The 23,657-nt window shown below is 41.3% G+C and overlaps 1 protein-coding gene across 2 annotated transcripts in view; it reads left to right on the top strand.

Moving 5' to 3' along the window:
- Positions 1-1,730: 1,730 nt before the first annotated feature.
- The window catches only part of SCAF11 (SR-related CTD associated factor 11), a 49,852-nt gene continuing 27,925 nt past the window's right edge, over positions 1,731-23,657 (top strand). For both annotated transcript variants that reach the window (XM_082310789.1, XM_082310790.1), the window contains exons 1-5: positions 1,731-2,300; positions 5,752-5,789; positions 10,619-10,759; positions 17,742-17,820; positions 18,726-18,880. In XM_082310789.1, coding sequence (XP_082166915.1) covers positions 10,718-10,759; positions 17,742-17,820; positions 18,726-18,880 — 276 coding nt within the window. In that variant the 5' untranslated portion in view covers positions 1,731-2,300; positions 5,752-5,789; positions 10,619-10,717. The remainder of the gene's footprint in view (positions 2,301-5,751; positions 5,790-10,618; positions 10,760-17,741; positions 17,821-18,725; positions 18,881-23,657) is intronic.

The raw sequence follows: 23,657 nt of genomic DNA on the forward strand, positions 1-23,657 counted from the left end.
CTGTGTGGAGGGGCCACGGGCAGACCCACACGGTCTGGCGCTGTCGTGATGGAGCTGTATAAACAGGACCGGCATGCAACAGAAGCTGCTGCATTGAGCAACTTTTCTGTCTGCCATAATCAGGATGTAGGACAATACGGCAAACTGCTTTGAGAAAAGCGGTTAGAGAAATATAGAAGGATTAGACCTCGCTACTTCTGTGAGGCCCAGAAGCACTAGCCAGCACCAGTCGCCACTGACACCGCTGGCGGCTGGAGGGGCTCTCCGGGCGCTGGCAGCAGCAGCGGCGCTGCCTCTTCCCGCGGGGCCGGGCCCACGCCGCCGCCGCGCCCGGCACAGCGCCGCGGCCGTGCTGGCGGCTCCCAGCAACAGGCGGGGCCGGCGTCGGGCAGCGCTTTGGGGGCGCGCAGCTGAAAGCCCTGCGCCTCTCTGCGCGCACTGGGGCCGGCGGCAGAGGCGGCTCCCAGGGCCCCAGCCCGCCCCGGCCCGCTCGCCCCACCGCCGCCGCCGCCATGGCCCCAGGCAGCGGCCAGCAGGCCCAGGCTGGGCCTAGGCCGGCTCGTCAGCCCCCACCGCCTTCTCAAGCCGGCCGCGCTCCTGCGGTCACCGGGCTCCGCCCGCAGCTCCCGTTGGGGGATTTTATTAAAATAATAATTAAAAAAAAAAAAGTTTTGGCACTGGGGGTGCCGCGCGTCGCCGTCAGATGACGTCACCGCCCGCGCGTCCCTCGGCCGCGCCCGGCCGCCGCGCCGCCACCAGGGGGCGCTCCCGCCCGCGGCGCGCGGCCCCGCCCCGCCCCGGCCCCGCGCGCGCCCGCCCACCCTCATCCCATTGGCTCCGCGCCGATCGGCGGTGGCGGCGGGTCACGTGCCCTCCCCTTCCCGCCTCCCGGCGCCCTCTCGCGCACTCCCCCGCCCCTCCCCTCCTTGAAGAGGGCGCTGGAGGACCTATCCCACAATGCTCCCGCCGGCGGCGCGGGGCGGTTTGGAGGCGTCTCGCTGGCGGGCTGCGCCGCCCGCCCGCCGCCACGCCACCGCCCCCCCCGCGGCGGAAGGCGGCGGAACAGCGCCCCCCCGCGGCCCCCGCCGGCGCTGCGCACTCCGGGCCGCGCGCGGACATGTGGCCCGGCGGCCGCTGAGCGGGGCCCCGCCGAGCCCAGCCCAGCCGCGCCGAGCCCGGCCCGGCCCGGCCCGGCCCGCCTCCCGCCCGGGCGGACGCTCCTCGGCCGCAGCGGGGCGGCGGGCGCCGCTGCCGGAAGCCCCGAGGCGGGCGGAGGCGCGGGGAAGCGGCGGCTCCGCTTGATGCGGGTGGCCGCGGAGCGGTGACCGCGCCGGGGGACGCCGCGGCGCCAGGTGAAGAGCGGAGGCCGGGGCCCGGGGCGGCGTGGGGCGGGCGGCTCCCGCGGGAGTTTCCGTGTGGCGAGGGGAGAGTGCTGGGGCCGTTCCCCGGCGCGGGACGGCGGCGGGCAGGGCGCCGGCGGGAGGCGGGGGGGGGGGGGAGCGGGCGGTGCTGCCGTCCCGCTCTGGCCGGGGCCTTCGCCTCCGCTCGGAGCCCGCCGGGTCGGGTGCTGCCTGCCTGCCTGCCTGCGCTCGGCCGGGCAGAGGGCGGGGCTTGCTGCCGGCTCCGGCCTGGGGTGTTCCCCCCTCCCCTCCCCTCGCCGCCCGCGTCGTGGCGCCGGCCGGGAGGCTGGCCCGGCCCGCCGCTGCCGCTCGGCCGCCGTGACAGGCCCTTGCGGGGCGGCGGGGGAGGCCGGGCACGCCGAGCGGCCTCCGGGGCGGCTCGGGGCCGCCCGCCTCCTCTCCCGGGGCGAGAGGGGGGAAACAAAGGGGGGCGGCCGGGGCCATCGGCCGTTCCCTGGGGACCGCCGGCCCCCTCCGCGCCCAGAGCTGCTTTTGTGAAGGCAGAGCGAGGGGAGCAGCAGCCCTGCCCGGCGGTCCGGGAGTGGGGCCGGCGCGGGGACCGGCCCGCCGCGGCGCTGGCCGCAACAAAGGTCCCGCGCCGGGGGGGGGCACCGCGTCCCTCGTCCTCCCGGGAGCGGCGGCGGCTGCGGGCGGAGCGCCTCGGAGGAGCAGGAGCTGCGGGAAGGCTCTGCGGTTGCGGAGGAAGTTGCACGGAGCGGCTCAACTTAAAGCCCAGCTCCGCTTTTGTGCTGCGGCGGAGTCGCGGCGGACTTCACCACCAGTGGAGTCGCACCGAGTAACGCTGGAACCTGCAAGCGGTACAGTTACCGAGGCAGTCGGAGACTCCGGTTCTCCTCCTGTGTTAGAGTACACTGTGTCCTAATTTTTGTTTTCCCTTTGGTGAGTATTAAAGAATATTATTAGCTTGAGCCCCAAATGTAACTCCTCTCTGACAACCTGTCTCCACGTTTATAACTTCAAAACAAAACAATTTTGGTAGGACTAAAATTGCTCCCCCGTCTTCTCGCAATGTTTTTTATTTTAGACTGCTAATTAATTTTAAATTTTTAAGAAGAATGAGATAACAGAGAGAGAGGCCAGGTAGTTACTGGTTTGCTTAGTATCAGTAACTAGGTACTGTTGGCAAAGAATCATTTATTTAAAATGTCAAGAAACAGTTAAGGCTGTTCACATCTAAGGAATAATTACATAATGGATTGCAATGCCCCTGATTATTGAACAGCTATTTTAAGGTTGTAATTTTATGGTTTTTTAGGGCTTCGATAACCTTAAAGGGAGATCTAGCTAACTTAGTGTCTGATGCTGTGTTTGTATATCACTAATGTGTTGGGGGCTTTTAATTCTCTTTCAGTGGATCATAGTTTTAAATGAAGTGTAATCTAACGTAGAGTTTTACTCTGGGGGTGTTCAGACTCTCTTACACATGGGAGAAGAGGAATGGGGGAAGTCTTTAGTCATTTTGTCATGGTTTCTTTCAGTCTTAGCTGGAGTAAATAGTAGGTTTCTTACATGAAATTACAGGGTGACTAAAATTCGCTATTATTTGGTTGATCATACATGGTAATCCATGTCTCTTCTTTTTTAACTGGAAAGCTGTATTTAGAGATTCACAGGATTAAAAAAAATGGGTAGCATCCTCTTTAGTCACATGGAAAAGACTTGGAAGTAATCCCAAGTACTTTTTCAAATGTTTCCTTCAGCATTTCTAGGAATATAATGTTTGTTGTTCTGTTTTGCTTAGACGAGATGACAAATACTTGGGGAGAGAGGAGGCTATTTAGACTTTCAGTCACAATGTTAAATCTTTTGCAGCTTTCCTTTCAGTAGTTTACATTTGCTGATGTGTCAACTTCCAGAGTGATAAATGGCCTAAATAAGACGTACAGCAATTTGCTTTCATGTTCCACTAGCCTTAAAGTCTGCTTGTAAATAAGCAGAATGGACAACAGCTTTGTGGCCTTGCGTGGGGTGGGGAATCTCTCTCATCTAAGTGGTCTTGAAAGAGAATGTTTTTTAGACCACCTTTAGTAGCAGTAAATCCGGGTTCACTAGTTTATCTTGTATTCAGATTATCTTTAGGATTGGGAACATTTGTCCAGGAATTTGGTGAGTTTTTTGAACGTGAATTTATAGTGCTCAAATACAGTATGTGAAGGTTGTTGACTTTGACTCAACAAGGAGATGTAAGTTTATCTTATTCTCCAGTTATTCAGCTGTCACTTTTGAAAGAGTTACTTTGTGCTCTCGACTGACTGTAGTTTGACACAGTTGATGCATGACTTCTAGCCTCTAGTTTTATAAAACTTGTAGATGGTTCTGCTCTGTTTACAAACATCTGTTGTTGGTTTGTTTGGGTTGCCCCCCCCTCCCCATTACAGGGATTTTTTTCAGAATCTTCTCAGTTTTCCATTGTCCTGAGTACTAAAAAACCTGTGCAAAAAGTTATTTTACATTGGCTTTATTTAGTAATTATTTTAAGGGTTATTTTTATTTCAATTAATGCTATATTTAAACATACATTATATTAAGGGGGGGGGGGGGAAACACTGGTGGAAGAAGTTTGATAGACTGACTTGCCATGCCTACACCAAAATTCTTGAAGTCTGGCCTTCTGTCAGTCCACTGTTCAGTGTTGGGATTTTCTTTGCCAGCAATCTAAGGTGAGGGAGAAAAAATGTCCTTTCGGTTAATAGTAACAAAAACACGCAGTCCAGTTCCTGCTGATAGCTACGCTGATTATTCAGTGCTGTCGACCTTTGTTATCAATTTGTCTGAATGAATTCTGAAATGGTTACAGTTAATCTGCGAAACCATTTCAGATTAGAGTAGGTTTTATAAATCTCAACATTGCTCAATTTTTTTGCCTTTTTTTTTTTTTTTGCAAGTTGGAGATAGTGTTAAACAGATTTATACCCTAACCCTTCTTCAGTAGTCATAAATGCCAGAGATCTCTAATGTGCGTATTCTGTAGTGTGCTTCAAACCAAGGGCTAGTTCATGGCTCTTCAGCAGTGAAGGCACAGTTTGTTTCATCTGTATGTACTAGTCCACCTTGCCCTGAAGGGCAGTGACCTTGATTTGAGAGGGTATGAGTGCAGTGACACTGTATCTTCTGTTCCCTACTTGTTTAATCTCCTTTTACCCAACAGTTGAGGATATGGGCATGGTTTGCAAACAGAAAGTCATGAACATCTCGCTTTTTGAAACTTGCTTGCTTTTGGTACCCTGAACCACTTGAGTAAGATTATTGTCTTGTGTAGGAAGTTAGCTGCAGTTGTGAAATAACAAATGGAAGACTGCAGCTGCTGGAAGATGGAAGGTGAATGCGTGTCTGCCTTTCTGTTCCCTAAAGCTGCAGCTCTGCCGTCCTGAACAGTTGTCCATCACCTCTGTACAGCTGGGTCTGGTGGAGTGCCAAAGGCAGGGTGACTGCACTGGAGGGGCTCTCAAAGGTTGAATAAGCATATTTTGTACTTAAGTGGCCCATACCAGATTCAACAAGTAGCTTTTCTCTGTCAGGAATTTAAAAAAAAAAATAGTGCTGAGGAAGTTGCCCTTTGCTTTTAGAAACATTCTGCTATCCTACAGCTTATTTTTGTGGCACATCAGATTGTTTCTCCAACTAAAAGTCTTAAGGAAAGCTAATTAAATTTAGCCAAATGTGGAAGCTGTCAGTTCCAAGCTGTGGAAATTGTTAACTGGCTTGATAAAGGATGGTCAAAATACTACATTTGATTATGTATGAGTAGGCCAGATTAAAATAAACTTTATGTAAAATGCATTTACTCGGGTAACAAATATTACATATATATACACACACCTGTAGGCATAGGTGCATCTGTGTCTTACATTTGTGTATGTTGTGCTAAAATGAATATTTTCAGCCATTCATTTTTTATTATCAAGTAATGCTGTCTCACAAATTAACTTGGTGAAACAGTAGTTATACTCTCTTTCTACATGAGGACATACAATTTGAATTTTAACTCAAAAATACTCCATCACAGCAAGCATGAAAAGTAACATTTTAATTTGATGATTCTGTGGCCAGTGGCATTTCTTCTTAACTTTGAGATTATTTCAGACTATTTCGTGTGTGTGTGTGTATAGAAATATATAAAAAAATATATGAATGGATATGTAGAGGGAATTGGGAAGAAGAATAAGTATGTCTTCCAGAAGCTGTTTTTTAAAGCCTAGTACTATGCTAAACTGCAGTATCTGATAATTTTTTCTGATAGACACTAATAATAATGTCTGTCTTAATGCAGATTTTATTTAAGGATTGATGAACTCTCATTAAAATGCAATCTTTGTTCCTCTGTTATTAGGTCTGTAAGTACTGCTTAACTGCGATCTGCCTTCAAAGGTACGATCTGTGAGTAAACCTGACATGCATTTAATGATGTTTGGAACTTTTCCAAGCTAGTATGAAATTGCTTGGAAACGTCAAGTGAGTTAACACTTGTTGTCTCTCTACTTACTACCTTGCTTTTGTTAGACTGCCAGCAGTAATAAGGAACGTGAAATTCCATGGGATCGGTGTCTGGATAGAAGTCCTTATGTATGTCCGTACCTTTGGATAGCAACACAGGCCAAAACCGCAGCAGGCCAAACTGCAGCAGATCTGCCTTTCTTGGTGTGCCACAGGAGAGGTGGAGACCCTTACATGACACTGAGCTGCACCAATATTCAAAACTTGAGTTTTGAGGTAGAATCTGAAGGTAGATGAATGGTGTTAGTTGGACTGTTCACTGTCCAGAGCAAATAACTTTAGCAATTCTGGACACAAGAGGGATAATGAAATTCTCTGCTTTCTATACAGCTACTGAAAAAGCACTTCTTGTATGCAGTTTTGCTTTTTTTAAGCGTTCTTAGTTTGTTACTTGTGATGTAAAAGGTAGTGAACCCTATGGATAGATAGGCGTAACGAAAAGTAATCGGAAGTCCTATGAAACAGTTAGAGAAAAGCAGTCTGTTAGGACTGCCTTGAGCTCACTGGAGTTTTGTTTTAGAGATGTTACCAAATAAAGATACCTATAACAATGAAAGTAAAGTATATTTTCTCTAAACCTATGCAATTGTGATTTTTAAGATGTAGTTTCATCAGCCCGAGCAAGAAAGGCACCTTATACAACTCTTGAATAAGTCAGTTGGTACCAGCGGTTATTTTGTGGTTGTTACTCTGGCAAGAAACTTTGAATGAGAGTGGGATTCATCATTGTAAGGAGCTTTTAGTATTGTTGATGTGGGAAGCTTAAGTTGTTTTTGAAGCTTTGCAATGAGACAGAATAATCAATTATAACAAAAACTAGGTTGGTTACTAAAGAATTCACAGTAAAGTACTGTTTTGTTATAGGTGATTTCTTGATGCCCTCTAAATGGTAAGAGTAACCCAAAATGGTGATTAGCATGTTTTTCTATTAGTAGACTCTCTTCGCAAGTTGAAAGGAGAGGTGATAGAGCTCAGGTTGTATTTTCAAGCACAGATCTGGCTTTTCCCTCTTGCGTGGTTAATAGTTTCTGTTACCTTTTGTGTGTTGCTATTGGTGTTAAGGAAACCTTCTCTCATGTACCTTCCTTCCCTTCCTGGCCATGTTTTTCTAGCTTTATTTTAGCTATCTTGAAAGTTATCGCTGAGTAAGGGCTGTGAAAGCAAGATCAACAGTAATTGAAACTGTTTACTTCCCATCTATCTACTACTTCTGAAATGATGCCTAATGCATTGTTATTCTACAAATATTGTAGGAGACTTTGTGCGGAATATAATTATACTTAAAATTATTTCAGTTGTCATAAATCCTTTGTAAACTATTTTCCCACCATTTTCCAAAAATATAGCATCTCTTTTTGTCCCAGATTTTTAAGAGGCTAGTGTAGGTCTTTGACCTGAGCTTATAAAATACTGTTATTCAAAGTCAAAAGGAGCTTGAGGACTGTGTTTTTGACACCATAGCTTTCTAGTGCCTTTTTTAAAAGAGTATGCCCCAGAGAGGCAAAATGTACTTTTAAATGGCTATGTTATTTTCTTTCTTTTGTTTTTGAATCAATGTCTGTATACTTTACATGTAAGCTGAAATTACTTTTTATGGAAACACATTTTTTAATACCAAAAGAACATGTCATATCACTAAACTCTTGATTTGATGCTTAAAATTAAAGAGTGTGCTTTTAATAGAGGACTCAAATTCTGTATATATCAAGCGTGTGTGTGTGGTTCTATGCAATCTTCCGTAGTGCGTTTCTTCCATTTAAGTAAATCCATAAAATTGTAGGGGACCCTGTACATTACATAAATTTTGTTAGAGGGTTGCCCTTGTGTTTGGAGGGGTTCAACATTCAGAAGCTGAGAAATAAGACTACCATGACGTAGGGGAAAGAAAAAATAATAGTAGTTTGTATTTGGACAATTGCATGCTATTTCTTCCTTTGCTGGATTCAGTCCTTCTTTGCCTCAATATACTTTTCTAATCACCTGCCACTCTGGTTTTGTTGCCCCATTTTTTTTCATCTTAAATGTGCTTTTTGCCACTGCCCCATAGCTTTTCATTTGAGTTCAGTCTTACTCCATCAGTTTTGCCCATCATTTTTCCTTCCACTGTTAAAAGGTCTGAGCTTTTCCACTTCTGTCTCTGCAAAGTCTTTTGGTGCAGCTCCTGCATCCCTGGTGTTTAAGTCCAGCTATTTGGGCATGTTTAGGATGGTATTAAGAAAAATAATGATGGTCTTCCTAGTTTCTTAAGCATCAGAGAAGTGATTGCAACAAGTCCTGCTGTGTTGCCATAGCACTGGCTGAAGTATGCTCATTCATCTTGTGGGAATGTTGCATGTGCAGTGTAGCAATGGGATAGGAACTTCAAATTATTAGTGTATGCTAAGCGCAGATCCAGTTTAGGGGAAAAATTTAAATGCAATGACTGGCAAAGATTTCTTGAGTAAAGGCAAACTTTTTTTTTTTCCCCAGATCTATGACATGGCTAGATTTGGAAGGGTTGCTTGTGTGGAAAGCATGTTCTTGATCTCAGTGACCCACTGCCAAATGTCTGCTCTTTGGTGGAAAGCATGAAAATACTGGTGCTTCCAAGTGGCTAGAAAAAAGTACTTTTTTTTTTTTTAACTGTTCTTGGAAATGGCTGAGCCATTTTTGCCGACTTTGGTATGTAATGCTATCCCTTCCAGCTGCAAAAGTACGCATGTGACTAAGGACCCTCAGTGGCGGAAGGCAAGGTCATGAGTTTATGCTGATTTGATTTAGTTGCTTGACCCACGTGTACCATGACAATAGTATCCGATCCCTAATTAGTTCCCGTTATTTGTAAATCTCAATTTTACCCAGTTCAGTCACAGACTACTTAGAAGAAACACCTAAGTGCTGAATTGTGCATTTTGTGAGAGAATATTATGTACCCTATTTTCTCTTTCATATTTCTTTGTATTATGTTAATCGCTACAGTACTTCAGCATTTTATCAGGTGTATATGAAAAAACATGACTTAGCCCCTGGCATACATGCATGTTCTCCCTACGGGGGTAGTTGTGGTATAGTGCTGCTTCTGTTGGGAGTCTTATCGTACACATGCACACGTGAAACAGCAGCACAGTGCATATTGCCTTCTATTGAAAATACTGTTTTGGAAAGCAAAATAGGGTGGTTTTTTAATTTCTGTGAATATACATTTAATAATCTTGTATCAGTCTTTAGAAGGTTCTGTTCATCCTGTCTTCTGTATAAATGTAGCTGTTTTTTCCTGGGGGAGTTGACCATAGCTCCAATGAGCATTCCTTCTTATGGCTGTCATGGACCCAGCCATGGACTTCTGTAAAGATTAGGTCTGGGATTGTCTTGTATAATTCAGAACATCTTTGGAAAGCAGTGTTATGAGTGGCAGCCTTACTGAGGAACTACCCTGCAAAATTGCCTTAGTTCAGTGCGTAGGAAAACTGTGTGGCTTTGTCCTCGCTGCTTTTGCATTGTCAAGAGCTGACAGAGGCTTGAGTAACCTAGTTTGTCCTCTGGCAGAGTGGAAAAGGGTTTTCTCAGAGTTGAGAAATGTCACTGAAGAGCTGGTAGAGACACAAGCTTAGCTTTAACTTACAGGTTAGGTTGATTAGCTGTGAATATATAATTGAATCAAATGAGACTGCACTGTGACAACTAACTCCCCGAAGTGCTGCCTCTTTCCCCCCCCCGCCCCTTGCTGAGTAGCAAGTTTAGCTTCATCTGGTTCTTGGTCTGCAAACTGAATTTGCCTAAGCACTAGACCACCTTGGTTGTCAGTGAACATACTGATAGTATAGAGCTGTCATTTTGCTATATTTTGGTATGTAATTTCATGTGGTCTCATGAGTTGTTAACCTCAGAGCTGCTGGCAGATACTGAAAATGCTGGAGGGATAATTGATTTAGATTGACTTCTGGAGGAAATCTGCTGAAGTACAGTTTCTCATTGCTGTTTACTGGGTAAGAGCCCTTAATATGAGTTCAGGGGACATCCTAAACTTCTGCCACCTATCCTAGTGGAACAAAGTGTTTTACGGTTGACAGTGCAGAAAGATGAGAAATGAAATTTGCCTTCTGTAGATAATTACCCATCAGTGCCAATAAGGTAGCTGTAGTTCAGTACCAAACTCAAATTTGTCATGTCTAAAAGCTGCTAACTGCTGTGCAAGCTTGTAATCAGCTTTCCTTCACATCTTCACAAGCTCCCTCAGAAAATGGGGCTCAGCCTTGTGTGATAGCATGGTGAGAACCGATGTATACAGGGAAACCTTCTTCAGTGCGTTTTTGACAAAGAGAATTAATATCCCTTTGGTGCTTTAACTGTTTTGGTCAAACATCATACCTTTTCTGGCTTGTGGAAGTTATCAGTCTTTGTGGATTGTCCTACTAGTTATGTGGATGCTCATGATGAGCAAATCAGCCCTTGCATGTGTGTCATCTTGGGTGGGGCATGATATAACTATTTCACAAGCCTTCATGCCTTGTGTTGTCTTAAGTTATCTACTACTTAAGACTGATAAAATGGCTTGCTCTTGTGGATGGTTCTCGGAATGGGATTTGGAATTTTCTTGAAGACTGTGATAGCTTTATCAGTTGAATTTTAGCACAAGACTTTTGAATTTGTTGTTTTGTTACTGCTTTTTTTCCAGTGCTAATTGTTCTTCTGTAACCTACGTCCTTATTTTTCCTTATTACTAGGTAAAAAACAGTGAGAACTGGTTCCTTTGGGAAGGAAAAGAACACGAAGGCTGGTAGATCGGGGGGCCAACTGAGTGACTGGGATTCTGAGGTGAAGAGATGCTTGTGCGATGCACGAGTTTCCCAGTACAGAGAGAGATGGTAATTTCCTTGATAGATGCCAGTTGGTGATACTAACTTTGTTACTATCTTCAGTCTCTCATATGCTTAAATCTGTTGGGGTTTGGGTTTCTTTTGGCTTTGATAATAACTCTTACTTAAGAGCATTAAATCGGTGCCATGCTGTTGTTAAAGGTATTAAAAGCAAAGTACAAGTTTTGTGATATAAGTATGTTGTCCTTTTTTTTTCAGGTTGATAGTCTGTCTGATTTAGTTCTGTGTTGTACTGAAGCTTTTTGGATAGTGACTTTTCTAAGTAGAGCTAGAACACGGTTATTCACCCTTACACATATGAATAACATATGATGAATAGAGTATTCCTCGGTTACTGTTAGTAATTGTAGAATACTAAAGAAACTTGTGGACTTGTCAAGGCATGGATGCATGAAATAGTACTGCTGACACTGCTTGGCTACCTTCTTTTTTCTGTCCAGTGAACTGAAGTGTTGTAAGTGCTAGACACTAGAGTTCAATCTGATTTGTAGCAGCACTTCAACACGTAACATTCTGTAAAAGACATGGTGTGTCCCCCATAGTTTATAGAATATTCTCAGATATGTGAGGTCTTATAAAATGACATCTGTCTTACTGCCCTGATGTTTTGCCTGTGTCTTGCAGGTGCTCTTTTGTTAAACTTCACCGAGGAACACTGCCTACCCCCTTGACTTAACATGAAGAAGTCTGTATGACAGGTTTTAAGCCAATTTATGATTATAAGCTTTATACAGGAAGGAGATTACTTGGTGTAGGTGTCCACTGTAAGGTTCTAAACTGTCTTGAAAGTCTTGGCTCTTGGGGTGGTCAGACAGGTTACTAAATGATAACCACTGCATCTGAGCCACTGCAGCAGTTCCTCAAGCTGTAATTGCACGTTTCCATTGAGTCCTGCATGCCTTCCTTGCTTAGGAGGCAGTTACAATGATGTCCTGTATACTTCTGTGAATGCTGACTGGACGTGACTGTTGAGTGTCTGCAGCTGCTATTCAGTCTGTTATTGTCGAGGTGGCCGCAAAAATGAAAGCACTGAATCTATCAGGGGCATAGCTGTAGCCCCAGCATCTGCGATGTAAGTGTGCTTGTCAGCGTCTTGCTGCTGGACTGTGGAGAAAGAAATCCTGAGGAGGATACCCACTGTCTTGTTTTGGGATTTTTTTTTTTTCGTCTTCTGTTTATGGAAGGGGAAAGTTGGCAGAAGACAGTGTGCTGTTTAGGATGGTATAATTCTAGCCATTTGGCTTTGACAGTTTTCTCTCAAGACTTTACCTTCCGTTTTCATGGGCTCGACAGATAATCTAGGTACTGCTATGTCCTTGAAGAGGGGCAGTTTGGCAAGAAAGCCTTGGTTGTTGTAGCACCTTGCCACTGGCAAAAGGGGTGATCCTGGTTTACGTCATCCCTCCCCCATTCTGTCACTTGCAGTTTCTTTGGCACATGTGTGGCTCTTAGCTGAGTCTGCTCACCATCTCTAGTGGTGAGAAACGGAGCTGCTTCCTTTGGTGGCAGCAAGCTGTTAGATTAGATTAGCTCTCTTGGGTAATTGCATCCTTAAAGGGTCTGGAAAGAGTCTTTAAATCAGCAGTGTCTCCTTGCCTGAATAGCACTGATTCTTTCCAAGACACTGGATCTACATAAATAGGCTTAAGCCACCTATAGAAAAAGGTTTCTCTCTCTATTCCCCAAGGCATAGCACCAGTCTCTTCTTTGTTGGTTCTGTGGCATTCCATTTGGGAGTGCAGACAAGGTGCAATTTGAGCATACAAAGAGTAAAGATCCTCTTCAAAAGCCCTCTTTTGAGTGTGCCTGTTGGTTCTATTCTCACTAATGTTCTGGGCCATGAGATTTTACTACACAAAGGAGCAAACGGGAGATAAGTGCTTCCAGATCCTCAGTTTAGCCCTCATTTATTGCAGGGCAAACAACATTACTGAATTGTCACTTGTAACAAGTCTGCCTTCCAGACTCTTTGGACAAATTAAAAGTTTTTCCAAAGAAAAAGAACTGTGAAGGTTCTTGATGTACTTTTGAAATACCCAATAGTGTCTTTTGGTTTTTTCTTTTCTTGGAGTATGTGTTGCGTTAGACTTAATGATACAAGTAGGCAAAAAGCTTTTCAAATGTTCAGCTGCCATTGGAAATACCGTTTCCTCAGCCCATCTCCAAGATGGCACAAGACTTCTGGCAAAAGTTTTCAAAATTTTCATCAGCAGCTGCACATTTGCCCAATAATGGTCCAGAGGTTATGGTGAGCCCACATGGGGAACTCCAGAGGACACTCCATGTTCTGCCAGTAATTACTAAAAAAAAAAAAAAAAAAAAAAAATCTCTGTTTTTGTAAATGTGGCTAATTATTGAGATCTGTTTTCCTTAAAAACATGCTTGCTGAGGGAGAATCGTAAACCTCCTGCTGAGGTTTCTTAAAGACCATCAAAATGCATAGGGCAAAATAGAGTCCTACTTATTGCTGCCCAAAATTTTGATAGGAGTAAAGGGTGTCGTTGTTTTATTAAGCAAATAAACTCTGTATGCTGAACGTATGGCTGACTTGTTTCATATTTGAAACTGATTGTTTCTTAAGTTATTAAAGAAATCAAAACACAACTAAGAGTGCCACAAATCCTTTTTAAAAGAAAAGATGTTTTTAATAGAAAAATCAAAATAAGTCGCTGCTATGAGTATTGATGCAACATGTACCTAAGAAGTTGAAAGGTTAATTACAAATGTTTCCTAAGTTAAGTCTGTTAAGGGAACAAGAAAAAGCCAGTCTTGGACATCATTTTGCACTTGCTTACTGGAGATCTTGTTGCCTGTGTTCTTGATTTCCACCCCCCTTTCCAACTGAACAAGTGTACTTCTGTGTAGATAGGTCTCTAGACCATTACTGTACTGGAGGAAGAGTGTGTTTAGCTGTTGCATTTTATTTATAGGGCATAAAGAATGCTTGTAAAGACTTTGTCTTGTAGTTAGGCAAAAAGGAGGCATGTGCTAATTTCATGTGTCACTTATAATTAGGCTACTATAAATTTTCATCCAATGATTTTTCCATGCCTGTTTAATTTTAAAATTTTAATGTAAAAGCTTTTAGTTCAGTAAGGAATTCAATTGCATGACTTTGAACAGACCAAGTCTTTCTTTCTGCATGCACAGTGAATTAGTTTTGCAATACATCTGTATTTTTAGGTTATGAATTGTATGAAGTAGTTTGTGTTAATGTAAAAGGTAAATCACACTTTTATTTTTGTGATACGGAAAATTGTTTAGTGTGTACATAGCACTTAAACAACTCCATAAAGCAGATTGATAAAAGTACATCATGAAGTTACGTTCCTCAGAGAGACAGTGACAAATCTGTTCCCATGTTCTACAGTTAACTCTATTTAAGCACTTTTGTTGGCAGATGTATTTGGCATCTGCCTTCCATGAAGACAAGAACAGGAATTCCCTTAACCTAGAAACTTAAATGTTTAGCTCCTGTAAAAATAATGGGGGGACGGAGTGGTGGTGTGTGCTTGTGGTAATGTCTTTGTTCACAATTTTCCATTTAATATACTGGACTATTCTTGGCTTTATTTCAAATATGAAATTAAATAAGGTATTTCTTTTACAAAGTAATTCTGTTGAAAACTTAAAAGCACCAGAAAAGTACCATCTTGGCTGTAATGCTATGCTGTCTTTAGGCATTCTTAGAAAGTATTTTACCTATAGAGTTGAGGGAGGGTGATCTTGTTTTTGTCAGCACTAACATAGTATAGTGCTTGTTGCTGTCTTGCCAAGTGCCTTGCATGTGTGGGTCTTGGGTATTTTCTAGTAGTTCACATCAGCAACTGAATGATCATGACTAAAACGTGTTGGTCATGAGTCAGTGGAATCTGGTAGAAGTACTCTTTGGATATTAGCATTCTTCAAATACATATTAGCCCGATCGGACATGATTAGCCATGGATATGGACATAATATGATCTTCATGTGAACTCACACAATTTGGTAACTGAGAGAATGACCAAAAAATTGATCTTGTGTCTTTCACTGTCTCCCCCCCAGCCAAGACTACAATTACTTGTGTGGCATGCAGCTGGAACGACAAAGTCTGAGAAATACTTCCAAATCTTCTTGAAGTTCAAAAGAAGTCTAAGGAATATGTCACATTTTGGGACAAATAAGAGTTCTGTTTTCTGTGCTGTCTGCTGCTCCTAAACCACTATGTTCTCTTTTCCTAACTGTTTTAATTTTATAAATTTAACGGCAGTCTTTAGTGTTAACTCTTCTGCTGTTCCAATGCCTGTGATACCCCTTTTAAAGTAGTGGAGAAAACAGTCTTTCCAATGTTAATTTGTTAAATAGTATGTAAATTTTGATTATGTCTTTTACTTTACTACTGCAATATAAATATTTATATTAAATTTCTCCGCTGTGTTCTGTGAAATGCAGTGTCAAACTGGCAAAAAAGGTGTGCTGTGCAAGGTGATCTGTGAAATGCATTAGCAGCACTCAGTATCTGTTTAAATAATACGTTTCTGAGAAGAACAACGTAACACTGCATAAATGTTTTCAGTTGCCATGCATCTTGGATTTACTGATATGCTGTCAAAATTTTAGGATCTCTGTTTTTCTAATTATTGTAACTGTGCAAGAATTTCTGGGATGTCTGTCTCGAAAGAGTACAATGGAGAAAAGGTTACTTTTTCTGGGGAAAAACAAATCTAAAGAGCTTCTATGGGTTCTATTTCTGCAGTGATCTCAAGACCTCTGTTATAATAAGCATGAACTCTACGGCTACTGCTTAAGTTACAATATCGAGACTGTGTCTATTTAAAAGCTTTTCTGTGGATAGATGCAGAGTGCAGAATTCTTGATCTTGTCTTTAAATGGTCTCAGCTGTGATGTGTCCTGGGGCTTTCAGGGCTGAGAGGTTTGACCATAGCTTATGGATTTTTCTGCTTTGGTAAAGCATTGCTGAGGTTTTGTTAAGATGTAGAACAAAAAGAATGTTCTTACATTTTATATATAAAAGCATGTATACCACACACCACCACATGATTTAAACTTTTTGGGACCAAAGCCACTTAAAAGTCCTCTTGCAAATCAGAGTGAAAACAACAGACCTCGATCTCATATTTTAAGTTCAAATGTGTTTTTGGTGGTCTTATCTGTCCTAATTTGATGCAGATTTTGGTTGTTTAAGGCATTAAATTTTGAAGTAGCAGTTTGGGGTTTGTTGGGTTTCATCTTGCCCAGCCTGCAAAGAATAATAGGCAGTGGTCTGGTCAGCGGTTGTTCTACTGACAGAACTTGTATACAGCTTATGGCATTCACTGCAACACAGTCTGTATTAATATTAGTGCTATAACTGCTCTACAGTTGATGGCATTTATCCTAATGATATCTTTTAAGTCATTTTTGTATCAAAATAGGATAGCAGTGTAGGGGGAAAATTCCCTTATAGCTAGGTTTTTTGTTTCCTTCCCTTCCCCCTCAGTTGACTTGATTCGCATGTTCCTTTGGGGGGATTAAAAAGTAGTTTCTAATGGGAACATTGAAGCTGTTTAGCATTCTAATTACAGATTTCTAATTAGTTTCACAGTTTTGACCATTTCTTTAATGAACTGTCTGTGTTCGAGACTCACAGATCAGAGTCCTGCTTTCTTGGATTGCCTAAGAAAGCGAGAAGTGTGTTATGTGACAGGTATCCGCGGGAGCGTTTCTTTTCTCAGTAAAAAGAAATTATCATTAAAACACTTTCTGCTGCTGAGATCAAGCAATAAAGACTCGATCAGAAGATAAGTTTTGGGAGGCAAATTCTGTCTCTCCCCCTCCTGGATATCCAGGTGGTAAAGGGAAACCAGTGTAGTTTGTAAGTGAAATAGGAGGAAGTTTAGTTGAGGAGTGCGATTGTGGCATTCTCGGCTCTGTCCTGCTGCTTTTTCTAGCAAAGGCATTGAAGAGTAAAGGATTTGAAACCTTGGTCGGTTTGCTTCAGGTTTGAATGCTTAAGTAGCAAATCTCGGTAATTTCGGATTTCTTCAATCTTTTGCAAAGTTTTAATTTGTCCTTTCAAATAATTTGAAAAGCTTTATATGGTTCTGAAGAAAACTGCTGATCCCTCTAGGGCTATTGGCTTGGAGCTTTAGGTGCCTTTACCATCTCTGCTGTGGCTACAGGAGTTTGAAATGCAGGAGATTCAGTCATTGGTGTAGATACTTTTTTGAGCGTGCTTCATTCTGCGTGTAGTAGGTAAGCCTCCAAAGAACATAGACTTGCTGGTTTTTGTGCAAGGTCAAATTCTTCCAACCTATATGATGTGGATCACAAGGGTGTTCTCTATCCATGTTATTCTTATTTCATACCTCTCCTTTAGAGAAGAGTTAAAAGGTGCATCTTCCCCATTCATGATATTCCACTGCACCTGTGCTTGTGGTGCGTTCCTTGTTTGATGATACAACTTTCCCTCCATTTTTTTGAGTGTCAATATTTCTAATTGTATGACAGAAGCAAGAAACAAACAAATATAAGCTGCTTTTGTTTTTCTCACTGGCCACTACTAGGGTGATGCTAAGCAACTAACTCTTCTGGTGCTTGTGTGTTTAATTTTGTTGCTTCAACCATTTGTGAAGGGCAATTTGCAGTTGTTAGTTACCGTGGGGTGGTTTGCATAGAAACTTCGTAGTACGTTTTACTTTTAAAAATAAAAGCACCGTTGGTGGTCTTAAAACACTGCAAAAACTTTGCATTTGTTGAACAAAAACAATTTTCAAGTTCGAAGTATCAGTTGCTAGACAGCATTAATGGTGCTCATAAATTGCAAACAGATTGGAAATGATCTGTATCTAACTCTTAATGTCACTTGTCAGACTCTACAAAGGTATAATGAAATGGAGAGCACTGGAGAGCACTCATTAAATCTATAGTGGTCATTTTTGTTTTCAAGTTGCAATCTAAATGAACTGTGTAAACTGTTTCTGTTTTCCAGACTACACTTTGTAAGAAGATGAAGAACAGAAAGCAATGTATTCAAGATACGGAGGGTCAGAAGCATGAAGGCATGGAAGGTAAAGGCTGTGTGTGTGAAAATATTCAAGTTTATTACTTGGGTTCAAGCTGTGAAGGTCAGATTTTACATTTGCTCTCTCAATTAGTATGCTGCTTGTTTTGAAAGAAGTTGTGTAAACATAACCACTATCTGAGCATAATATTTTTCTTTGGCCTGTGGGGTCCCCAAATCCTTTCCTATCTCTTCTGTTTTTTACTTGTTGACTTCTAGTAGCAGAACAAAAATGGAGATAGCAATTGTTATTCAGAAAAAGAATTAATTTAGAGTAAAATTCCTTGAACAAAAGTTCTTGCATTTTGATATTCTGAAAACAATTTCTAACTTTAATAAAATTGGGAGCATTTTTTATTCAATGTACATGATTGGGTAAATATTTGAGGATGTTCAGATTAAAATAGTTCTAAGACTGGAAAACTAAAATAAAGGTAGACTATGTGTATATAAGATAACAAATATGGAATATGCTGGTCTAATTTATTTCCTGGAGAGAGACTGCAAACATCCAGGAGAAAGAACTTGGGAGAGCAATGTCTAAATGACTGCATGGCCAATAGGAAACACTGTGTGATGCTTTCCTTATTTAAATAGCTCTAGAGCTAACTTTCCTTTGTTTTAATGGCAAATATTGGTACAGTAGTCTATGAGATATGTTGCGTAGTGTTTTTCACCTGAAATAGGTTCTTTTAACTACTCCTGATCGGTGTCTTGACTGCAGTAGACCTGAAAACTTGATTAATGTGCTTTTAACTACAGAAAACTTAAAACAAAAACAAACAAAAAAAACCCAGACAAACAAAAAAACCCCGACCCTTAACTTTTTCTTATTGCGTTGTTATTCAAATCTAGAAGGTCTTTGTTTCAAAAACTGTCAAAAATTCTGAGTGTCAATGTTAATAATCCCAGGTGAAGAAAATGAAGAAAGCTGTTCCTGTTCTACATTATTATATGACGGTGACACATGCCCCATCTGTCTGAACTGCCTTCTAGAACAAGAGACTGGTTTTCCTGAGAACTGCAGTCATACCTTCTGCATGACTTGTATTCTTAAATGGGCTGAGGTAAGGCTGAGAACCAAGGTGTGTGTTTATTTTTCAGTAAAATCTATTGCATCTAATACTTACAGATTTTTTTTTTTAAAGAAAATAAGTTATGCATTCTGACTTTGCACAGATGTGTTTCAAATACCAGTTTCTAAATAAAGTACTTTGTGTTGTCTTTCACTAGACATCCTGACTTACTAATGGTTACTAGAAATTGGGGATCAGTAAAAAAATGGTGGTGGCTGTTTGGAAGATCAGACGGTATTATGTACATGTCGTGATATTGCAGTGTCATTAGCTTAATCTTATTTTGTTATCCCTTATGCTGTTTGTGATACTGTCAGCTCTTAGGGCTGGGACCAATATGTTTTCATGTTAGTCTACAAAGTAAGTCTGATAAAACCTTAGTTTTCTAACTCTAAAGAGACTTCAGCTAAAAGGTTTAGTGCTATTCTGAATTAAAAATTTTCATCTTAATTATGGCCATTATTTGATCTGTGTCTATAACTTTGTAGATAGTTCTGCAACCTTAAAGAAAAATGACTTGTTGAACAAATTCTTGATGATCTTGTTCTATTTAGTACCTTTTTCCTCACATATGTCCCGTAATCATTGCATTAAGGCTTTGGTACCTTTACCTTTCCTGTAACTTTTTCAATTGTCAATGTAAAAACACAATTAGAATTGCTTTATACTGTATTGGGGGGGGGGTGCTCAATGAGATACTGCTTTTTGTCCTGCTCCTGTGTACTTGAATTGGTTGCTCATTGTAAGAGAGACCACTACTTGGTTTCTTTGCAATCACTTTCTTTTGAAGTAAATGATGATTTTGGTCTCAGTATATCTTTTAGAAGGTTAGTATCATTTGCATGTATGTGTATATACAATATACTTATTTATGTATTTTTTTACTTCCTGTATTTTTAACCTTAATTTGTGTTACTTATTACTGAAGGCAGACAGTAGCATAAATCACTTCTTTTTGAATATTTTGTATGTACTTCAGAGTATTAAAAAAAGGTTATTAGATGAAACTTGCTTTAGATTCGCAAACCAGATAATACACTAAGTCTTCTGTTGCCAGATTTTCTGTTCTGCGAATGATTAATTGCAGTGCTTTTATTTATAAAGGAGCAGGAAATTCTCATCCACAATTTTATCCTGACTTCCTTAGCTGGTTGTTGTAATGGCAGCTGAAAGGCAATAAATAGTGACATGCACAGGGAAGCAGTAGAGTAGATGGAGGGCTTGCTGCTGGATTTGAGTTTGTTCACACTGTCTAACAGATGCTTTTAAGCCCAATGAGGAAGGGAAATTTTCTTGTTTTAAAGAGGCAAATGAATTACATGACATTGTTCTTGTCATGTCAATTTTTTTTTTTTTTTTGGTACAAAGTACTATCCAAATGGAATAAAAGCAACTTCTGGTCTTAAGAGTTTAGAAGTAGATGTGATGCCATAAAAGTGGTGGTGGTGGTGGGGTGTTTTTAAAGTGATGTAAGGCTTCTGCTGCTTCTTTCCTTTAGTGACATCTGATGGGTAAAACCAGCCAGCCTTCCTTCTCTGAGGACACTTGACAGTTGGACCTCTTGAGTTCATGAAACTCCATTGCCTAATCTATAGTTTTAATTAAAGGTAAAGGAAAAAAAAAAGTGTTGAAAACTGGCTGACAGATGTTCAGAGGCTTCAGCTGTGAGAAGCAGATGAGGTTTTATGGCTTGGAATGATAGAAACATATTATAAGCACATGGCCATTTGAAGCATGCTGAGCCATGTGGGTTTTGTGTCCACTATTAATATTTAGTAAGTAAATGTTTTTGTTCTTTTTTGAGAAGTGTTGCATAAGGTTTAGCTTTTTCTGCTAGTTCTTGGTTGATCATAACTAATGAGAACTAAATAATTGACAAGTAGTCAAATTTAAGTCACTCTGAATAATGAAGATGTAAAGATTATCTGCTCTTCAAGAAATGTGCTACCAGATTCTGTTTAAAGATGAAGTATTTTTATTGGGTCTAAATAAATAGATTTTAAAAACACTGCTTTCCTGTTTAAGCGCTGGAGAATAACAAAATTGAGAATAAGAATATTGAGCAAAATCTTTAAAAAAAAAAAAAAAGGCAAGCCTAATGTTCACATTACTTGAAGTGCTCTTTTATGTATCTACAGTTATGCTCCATAAACTTAAAGGCTTTGCCAGCAGTCTGTGTTGCAGTTGGATATTTCCTCTATCTTTGTGTTGCATCTGGACTTCAAAATACAACAGGAGCAACTACTTCTTTCAACTGTTGTTTTCAAATTGTGCATAATCATTGTTCTTCTGAGAGTTCATGGCTTTTATATATAACTGTGTAGATTCTAATTAAAACCAGGGTAGTTTAGGCAGACGGTAAGAGTTTGTTTACCATTCTGCTCCCTCTTCTGTCTATGGGAGATTTTCAACATTGCAACTGCAGTTAAGTGTCCTGTACCAGCAGGTTTTCTGTCTGCAAGCAGCAGCCCTAACACTTCGAGGATCTCGCTTTTTAAGAAGAGAGATAATATAGTTAGATATATGTGCACTTAAAAACAATATACAAAAATTGCTTTTAAGTGACTATCTTCTGGTTCATTCCATGAAGGACTAAAAAGGGATAGGAAATTTGCCACAGAACATCTAATATATTAGATCCTGGTGGCTAAATCTGAGTATTTAGTTTCAGAATTAAGTAGCATTTCAGTTGACTCAGTGCTGTATTTTCTTTCCCTTTGAGGAAAGGTGTCCAACTCCTAAAAGAAAAATGAGGGGGAGACCAGAATCCCCACTAAGAAACTAGTCTTCAGATTAACCTTTTTTTAAATGTCCCTTAAATTGGTCTGCTCTCTTTGGCTATGTTTACTGTAGTTAATTGCAGCATCTGAGAGCATCGCTGTGCACTGAATTCAGTTGCCTACACCATTAAACTCTCCTATACTATTACACGGTCATCTTGTGTGCCTTTGGCATGCTAACCAGTGCTCGCCCAAGAACTGCTGGGCAGCACTGGGCAGGCAGACTGTTGGGGACTGTTTTCAGTAGGCATGCAAAGAGTAACATAAATGTCATTCATTCATCCTGTGCTAGCTGTCAACCACTTCTGTAAACCAACGTTGTGTAATTTACGAATGGAGTCTTTCAAGCTTGAGACTTCGTATTTCAGTGAGGCTATGTTGGAAGATAACAAAAAGTAAAAGGTACTAAGTCTGGAGCTGAGGTTATTGGGTGCACCCTTCAATGGGAGTGCTGAAGGATAGTGCAAGTGAAGGGTTGCTTTCAGTATAAAGAACATGTACCGGATAATATTAATCTGCCCATGTAGCAAAGAGGGAGCTTTGGCTATTGCTCTGTGTGTAGGAAAAAAAAAAGGGGGGGGGAGGGGGGCAGGGGAAACCAACAACAAAAACCACCAAAAACTCTATCTAGAGTCTTCAAACACCATTGGTACTCTTGTGTTACACCAAGGGAAGTAATGACAGTATGTGTTTCTCTTGTCTGTAATACCACTAGTAGATTAAAACTAGTTGGATCAAAACTAATTTTTTTTAACATTGTTTTTCTGGTATGCTTGTATTTTGTGTTTCAGTTGGTAAGCATGTATGTTGTAGTTTATAATAATCAGTTGTGAAAGCATTTAAGTAAAGTTAATATGAAGGAGGTTAACTAGGTATCTATGGCAAACAGATATGCAAAGTAGCCAAAGCCACCTCAGCTAAGACAACTGCTTTACCAGCAATAGTATCTTGCCTGCATGCATTAGAGGAAAACTCTACTTTTTTTTTTTTTTATTCTATTCAAAGAAAACAGTCCTAAATTAGAGGAGATAAATATTTACTGTGCTTTACTGTAGGCTTTTTAACTTCCCTTCTGTTCTTCAGAGCGCTAATAAATACACTGGAGATTTCTGTCCTTGCTCTTCTGTTAACTCCTCTTATGAACCATCATGAGAAGAGTGCTACAGAAAAGATTCAGTCTGTTGTCTGCATTATCACAATGATTGTGTAAGAGGTGTTGATTTCAGTGACCCTCCCCTACCATGCTTATATTTCTCAGTCTCTGCAGCTGCTCTCCCTCATTCATTTTTCCTCATCTGATGGATTTGGAAGGGGAGTACGTTCAGCTGTAAATTGGCCAAACCACTGGGGCATACTCAGGTAGGCCCTGTGCACTATCAGTCATTGACTTCATAAACCTAAGCAGTTGGCACAAAGAGCTGTCTTGCATTACGTTTCTAGCGATGTTCTGTTCTTAGAATAGTCATTTCCTTTGTGCTAGTGTACGGTTTGGATCATCGATTACGTAGCATATACTGCACGTGTATATTCTTCTGAGGGTAAAGAGAGTTACCTGTATGGTAACTGGAATTCTTAATGTGTATTCTTTCTGATCTGGATTTCTTTTGTCTTAAAGGATATAGGAAGGAATCAGCTCATGTGACAACAAGCTCCACAGTTTTCTGCAGTACAGAGCAATGTGGGCAGGATTAGGATAACATTCACAAACCAAATATGCAATGTGTTCAAAGAAACACTAAACCTTAAAAATAAAACAATAAAACCCCCTTTTTTAAGCATGTCCAAGGTAATGCATACGTAGACAGCGTATCTGAGAACTGCTGCATGGTAAACTGTATTAATAAAATTGTTTCAGAAAATCCAGACTTTAGATACCTTCTTCCAAATTACATGTTTGTCTTTATTATACAGTTGTTCTTGGCATATTTCCCCACTTAAGCAGGGCGGTTGGACAAGATGACCTCCAGAGGTCCCTTCCAACCTTAACC

This window comes from Platalea leucorodia, assembly GCF_965183815.1.
Source record: "Platalea leucorodia genome assembly, chromosome: 4".
NCBI lineage: Eukaryota > Metazoa > Chordata > Aves > Pelecaniformes > Threskiornithidae > Platalea > Platalea leucorodia.